The 7,444-nt window shown below is 46.9% G+C and overlaps 1 protein-coding gene across 1 annotated transcript in view; it reads right to left on the reverse strand.

Moving 5' to 3' along the window:
- The window catches only part of stil (STIL centriolar assembly protein), a 15,594-nt gene extending 9,203 nt beyond the window's left edge, over nt 1-6,391 (reverse strand). Inside the window, 5 exon segments of the mRNA XM_050055613.1 lie at nt 1,897-2,144; nt 2,228-2,415; nt 2,498-2,613; nt 2,810-2,917; nt 6,000-6,391. Coding sequence (XP_049911570.1) covers nt 1,897-2,144; nt 2,228-2,415; nt 2,498-2,613; nt 2,810-2,917; nt 6,000-6,079 — 740 coding nt within the window. The 5' untranslated portion in view covers nt 6,080-6,391.
- Nucleotides 6,392-7,444: the final 1,053 nt, after the last annotated feature.

The raw sequence follows: 7,444 nt of genomic DNA on the forward strand, positions 1-7,444 counted from the left end.
AGTCAAAAATGTGTTTTATCTGAAAGAAACATGCAATATTTACATCTAAGATCATAGAAAAATAGTAATGATATTATTCCTCACTATATGAAGTGACTGATAACAAGATCTGTGTCATGGATTGTAAAGAACTTCGTTTATTTTGTAGACAATTATCACTGGAAAGCTCTGCTCCTGCACTTTCATGTGATATGTGTGGCATTTCTGTGCGAGCCTGCATTCGCGAGTAATCCATCCAAGAGTAATGTGTGTGCAGAGCTGTATGAAAGCTCTGTTATACATCATTTTAGTGTAACTTTATCATTGTTTTTCCTTGTGAAAACATTGGATTACCGACAAGTGTGAAAGCTGCGGTTCCGCTGTTTCACGTGATATGCGTGGCTTCTCGCTATGACGCACGGTTGTGGAGAAAATCCAGAGAGAAGAACAGGTGTGAATTTGGATGCACTATGCATCGTTCAGGCCCATAGGGTTAACAGCAACAGGCTGATCCACAGCTACAGTCCCTGTTATTGTTGCTGCAGGTGTTTTTCCATCACAGCAGGTAAAAGAAGTTTACCTGTTGGAGGTGAGCTGTTTGTCTGCAGCTCTTCAACATCATCATCATCATCATCATCTCACTGTGGCTGTTTCTGCTTTTACTCTTCCTGACGTATTTTTAGACTTGTCTTTATTGAAGAAAGCTGCTGATAAAGTTTCGCTAATTCACACGTTTAATTTCCTGTACATTCTTCACAATAAAAGTCCCAATTTATTTTGTTATGGAAAAACTTTTATTGTAAAGCAGCAAAATAAGGAAATGTTGAGTTTTTGAGCAGCAACTTCACACAACTTCTCACACAGCTGATAGCGAACATGAAACAGTGAAATAAATCAGATGTCTAAAGTACAAACAGGACGCAGGAGAGAACCTAAACTTCAAACCACAGAGCTTCAGTCAGAAGCTACAGACGCACTGAGAGCTGAACACACAGAGACTTTTATAGACACCTGTCTCTCTGGTCTGCTGCAGACACACACAACACACACGGCTTGTTTAATAAGCAGGGTCGGGGGTTGGCTGTGGTCAGTGAGATATCACTGTTACCTGCTTGAAGGCAGGCGGCCTGGCTTTTGGACCTACGCTGGAAATGGTCCATCTCTGGCACAGCTCGGCGTGAAACGGCGTGGCTTAACTGATAATGGAAACGTAAATCAGCGTAACATGGCTTGAGTCGGCACGACCAAAAGTGACAGTGGAAAAGGCCCATAACATCGCCCAGACGTGCCGATCACAAGGAGGAGGAAAAAACAAACCGGAGGTCAGCTCCTGATGCCCGCTGTCTTCATACAGCCTCAGGCCGCAGAAGCAGAACAGGATGCGCTGTAGGTGTGTAAATGGAAACACACTGAACATGACAACACACAGTCCCAGATGTGCTGATCACCGACATCCTGCTGGGCCTGTAATGGTGCGTATAGTGACACGATGACACACAACAACCTTCAGATGATATTTTTTGGGTGGAGCCGAATGGATGAATGAAAACAGGTGGTAACAGGTCTCACTATGACCTCCAACACCGTCCTTTTTCAGACTCAAACCAGCAGATAAAAAACAAAAAGAATAAAACATTTCCATAAAATGGTGTCGACATTAAACCTTCTGACTAAAGAACAAACGCTGGAGGAAGAGGTGGAGGCTTCTTCCTCAAGACGATTATCATCTCCATCCAGAAAGGAGTCTAAAATCCTTCAGCACATCATCATCATCATCATCATCACTGAGCAGGGACGCAGTAACATCAGTGATGCGTCCGTCCTCACACTAATGACGTTAAGACCTAATATTTAAAATTCAATTTGAGACATTTTAAGGAGCTGCAGAGACTGTGTCTGAGACGATGTGGCTCTTACCCTCTCTGTCGATTGGTGGCGTGCGGCGGCGGCCGGTGGATGCTGGTCAGACTCCTCAGCAGAGCGGTGGGGATGATGGGAACGGCCCGGACCAGCTGAACGTCCACGCTGACAGACGGACAGACAGCCGACCAGCTGAGGACGAATGTCGCAGCGTCAGACTGGTGAGACACGATCACATGACCTCTGACCTCCATCAGCTGAGATAGTCCCAGAGTCTGTCTGCTGCTCACACACTGCTGCAACGCCTGAGACAGACAGACAGGAAGTCAGACAGACAGACAGACAGGACACCGACCTCTGACCTCTGTGCTGTGGGTGTCTAACTCACCTTGAAGCAGTGATGTAGCTCAGCCTCTGATTGGACGACAGCGTCAGACGCGGCCTCAGTCTGTGTGGAGAACAAACAGGGCACCAGGACGTCTCCAGGCAGCAGAGCAGAGGGGACCCTGCCTGAGGCTCCGCCCTGGTCCCGACCCGGATCAAAGCGGTCCAGAGTCACAGTGACGCCCTCCTCATCTGGACACAAGAGGTCATAATCATCCTACTGCGTGGAACTGGACCAATCAGAGCTGAGGCTGAGACACAGGGGAACTCTTACCTGCGTCGACACACACTGATCCCAGGAGGAAACACAGGAGGCGGGGCTTGTTGCTGTGACGGGCGTGACGCTGAGCCAGACGCAGAGCTTTTTCTGACAGCACCAGGCGAGGCTTCCTACACACACACACACACACACTGTGGTAAAGAAGCTGTAACACACTGTTATTAATGAAGCACAGTGACGCTCCAACACACAGATCATATTTCAGACATCAGGGTCCTGACTCATCATCACATGAAACAGCTGATTCAGCCTGTTGGATGAGTGTCGGCGACAGCAGAGCCCGTCAGTGAATCTGTGTGTGTTTACCTGTGAGCGCAGAGCTGGAGGCGGAGCTTCTCTCCAGCAGGGCTGCCGTCCCACAGAGCCGATCTGGATTTGGGGAAACTGAGCGGAGTGACGGAGTTCATCGAGGCTCTGAACAACAAAAGAGGTTCTTTTACTTCTCTTTATTTCCAAACTCGTTCTCCTCATCAGCTCAGTCACCTTCTGATCGACCTACTGTCAAATAGATACTAACGAATCATCACACCTTCCTACAGGTGACGTCACTCGTTTATTCACCAAAATCACAAACATCCTGAAGATATCCGAGTCTCAGCTTCGTCCTTAAACAGCTCGCGAACAGAGTGACTTCTACACTTCCGTTTATTTTTCACGTGATGGAGATAAAGTAATGAGATGAGACTGCTCTCCAAACTTCAGATATTCACTCTAAGATCAGATGAATTCAGTCGCTGCAGCAGCACACGGACACAAATAAGATCTGATTAAACATAAATAAAGTCTATAAACTGAAATACAACAGAAACTAGAGACCAAGTACAAACAGTGACAGTGGTGTGATTCACAGTTCAGCCAATCACACCAAAGAAAAAACTAATTCAGAGGCTGAAACTGAACATTTGAGTTAAAGAATGACTCCAACCATCAAATATCAGATTAACTGATGGAGCAGCAGCTGTTTGTATCAACGAACTGATGAACACCAACTGTGTCAGCTGCACACTGAGCTTCACTGTCTCTACTGTGTTCACTGCTTCTCCTCTAACTTTGACTTTAATGGTTTTTACTTCTCTCTCTCTCTCTCTCTCTCTGTCATCGTGCAGGGCTGCAAACTAACTTTTATTTTGATTGTCATTCATCGGTTTCCTTTCTCAATCAGCTGATCAGTTGTTTCTCTGTAAAATGACAGGAAATGGTAACACATGAGCATCAGTGTTTCCCAGAGCCCCAAAAACACGTCCTCAGATGTTGTGTTTTGTCCCCAACCAGGGTTGTCCACCCACCACTGTGGCTGCTGGAGTCCAGTGTCTCTCAGCCCTCATCAGATCACCATTGTTCTTTTGGGCTGGTGAGTGAAGCAAATCCAGCAGTTTAGGCCCCGATCACACAGAGAGTGACAGCGAGGTGCACCACACTGCCTTTTTTTTTCTTTAATTAAATGCCACTAATACATTTTTTTTTTAAAAACACTTGCTGCGGCTTTTTATTGTTGCCAGGCAACCACCTCATCACCTCATCACTTTATTTACTTTATTAATCCCCCTGAGGGGAAATTCAATGTTTTCACTCTGCTGTCAATTACACACAGGTCTGAAAGACACACACTTGCACAAACAGGACCTATACATGCACAAAGTGGAGAGATGTCAGAGTGAGGGGGCTGCCCTTGGTCAGGCGCCCCAAGCGGTTGGGGGGTTCGGTGCCTTGCTCAAGGGCACCTCGGTAGTGCCCAGGAGGTGAACTGGCACCTCTCCAGCCACCAGTCCACGCTCCATACACCGTCTCCACATTTAAGACTAGACTTAAGACTTTCCTCTTTGATAAAGCTTATAGTTAGGGCTGGCTCAGGCTTGCCCTGTACCAGCCCCTAGTTAGGCTGACTTAGGCCTAGTCTGCTGGAGGACCCCCCTATAATACACCGGGCACCTTCTCTTGTCTGTCTGTCTGTCTGTCTGTCTGTCTGTCTGTCTCTCTCTCTCTCATTGTGTCATATGGTCATCATGCTGATCTGTTCTGTACGACATCTATTGCACGTCTGTCCGTCCTGGAAGAGGGATCCCTCCTCAGTTGCTCTTCCTGAGGTTTCTACCGTTTTTTTTGGGGAGTTTTTCCTTATCCGCTGTGAGGGTCATAAGGACAGAGGGATGTCGTATGCTGTAAAGCCCTGTGAGGCAAATTGTGATTTGTGATATTGGGCTTTATAAATATGATTGATTGATTGAGTGATATTTTGGTCCGTACGGGGACTCGAACAGGCGACCCTCCGGTTACCAACCCAAGTCCCTATGGACTGAGCTACTGCTGCCTCAACCTGATCAGTCTACAGTTTGTGTATCCTGCAGTAATCAGTGTGTAGCTGCTGCCATGTTGAGGCAGAGGGTACTGTCTGTAGCTCTGGTTGAGGGTGAGAGGCTGTCAGCAGATAAACAGAGATCTGTGTGGGTACATGAGACCCTAAAAAAGAGGCTGGATCATGGGGAGTACCACCAGTTGGTCCAGGAGCTTCTCCTCCATCATGGACGTTTACAGTACTGCACTTATCTGCTGTTTTCTATTGAGATGGTGCTTACTGTGCTTTGTAAAGTCGTATAGCTCTGGGTATCCAGCAACCACTACCACCAGTTTCTCCTCTGCATCACTGATTTTGTTGCACTTCTATTTTCTTAAAGTAATACTTAAATATTTATTTACTAATTTGTCATATTGTCAAGAATATTGTTTTCGCAAAAATACCATGAAATATCATGATATTATTTCAGGGCCATATCACCCAGCCCCAGCGTGAGGCGCCACTCTGAGTTGAAGTTTTTTCAACTCAGGGAGTTCAGAGCGTTCCCGCAAAACGCCATGCGCCCAGAGACATGAGGCGTGAAGCAAAGACAGGGAGCAAAGTTTTATTCTCATTAAAAACTATTATTAAAACACAGTCTGTGTGATCAGGGCCGAACAACTACTCATATTTTAACATCACAATTTACAATTAATCTGGAAAAAAACATTTTAAGGTTAATCAGACGCCAGAGTGAGTAAAAAATGCATCAAAGCACTGCTTGTTCATCAATAATTTCCTGGGGTAGGATCCCCTGAGGCCCCCCCTACAGAGCTCAGGGCTGGGCCCCCCTACAGAGCTCAGGGCTGGGCCCCCCTACAGAGCTCAGGGCTGGGCCCCTACAGAGCTCAGGGCTGGGCCCCCCTACAGAGCACAGGGCTGGGCCCCCCTACAGAGCTCTGGGCTGGGCCCCCCTACAGAGCTCAGGGCTGGGGCCCCAGTCTCCTCCGACCATAGAAACGCCCCTGATGTTCAGACTTCGGTACTGTAACTTGAGTAACGTGTTTTTTGCAGCTCTTGTATTTGTAACGGAGTATTTCATGCTGCAGTATGAGAGGTGTTACTGAGGTGAAGGATGTGGATCTGACTCTCACTGACCGGTAACGGTACATTAGCAGCAGGTGTAGCTCACCTGGACCGTGACGTGTGCCAACATGAACTCACCTTCCTCTCACGTTCTCCGGTGTAAAGACCGTGTCAAACACTCCGGTCGGTAGAGCCTGGAGCTTCACCGGGCAGCTCATCCCTGCTGCGGCCGGCACACTGGAACTGTTAACGGTCACTAAACGCCGGAAACACCGCGGTGACTTGCTAACACCTGCTAACGTTAGCCTGGTTAGCATCAGAGGATCGGCTCCCTCCGTTAGCTCCGTTAGCGTCACATACGGGACTGAGCTCGCGCCTCTCGGTCGGTAACGGAACGTTAAATGAAGTCACAAACTCTGAGTTAACTTCAGTTCAGCGGATCTGTGAAAGTTTGATTCGGCACAAAACAACAAGCTGTTTAATTATGGCGCTGTTTCTACACTCCAGTGGCGGGGCGACTCCACCAGCCAATAAGGAAGCTCCGCCGGAGCGGTTCTGACCAATGGCGTGCCGCTTCCGCTCCCGTCTTTTTCTGGTCCTGCTCGTGACGTCAGCAGCAGATTAAACGGACTGAAGCTCGACACCGCCCCCTCAGGTCACACAGGTTGTGTCATAGCCAAGTATTTCTTATTCACATTACGTCACAACACCTGCGCTGTCAGCACGTCATCACATCTACTGTGGTGACGGCTCTCTGTCGTCATCGTCCTGCTGTGTGTCTTTATTCTTACACTTGCTTTCTCTATCCAGATGTGTTGCTGTGTTTGTGTACACATTGTGTAATAAGCTACTGGTGCCCTCATGTCCCTCAGGATTCATAAAGTATCTATATTATTATTGTGATTGTAATAATAAACTTTATTTATTCAGCACTTTGCAAAACCAAGTTAGAAAGTTCTTTACCACAATGAAAACTGACAGACAGAGTGGACAGAAGGAGCTCCACGTGACAAAGAGTCAAATAAAACAGATAAAGAGAACACCTCTGTAAACAAACACATTTCAACAAGTGACTCACAGATAAACGTCAGTCAGGCCCAAAACTCTGTGAATCCCTCCTTTCTCTTTATTTAAAGGACCTTTGATCATGTTTGTTATTAGTTTGTTCTGTTTGCTGTTTTTTAATTTGTTGTCATTGTGTAGTTGTTCAAAGCTTTATGTATATTTGTTTGTGTTCTCTTTTAAACTGTGTCTGTGTGTCGCCATGTGAAGCACTCTGGGCTGCGTGTTTGTATGAATAAAGTTGAGTTGAATGCACATATATAAAGTGTGTTGTTCAGAGGGACAAAAGAGGAGCCAGTCTGGTTGTTCCTCTGTGTTCAGCCTGGACCTCGGGTCACATGGGGACACATATGGAGTCAGAAGATGTGACATGTCCTCAGGTGTGAGTCCAGAGCGAGTCGTACAGGTCATCAGTCATATCTAAACATCAGTTCACAGGGAGCCCATGAAGAGAATGTGCTCTGGTTTGGAGTTTAGCTGGACAAGCTGTAGTTTGAGCTCTGTACACTCAGACGTGCACA

The sequence above is a fragment of the Epinephelus moara genome, chromosome 10, assembly GCF_006386435.1.
Source record: "Epinephelus moara isolate mb chromosome 10, YSFRI_EMoa_1.0, whole genome shotgun sequence".
Lineage (NCBI taxonomy): Eukaryota > Metazoa > Chordata > Actinopteri > Perciformes > Serranidae > Epinephelus > Epinephelus moara.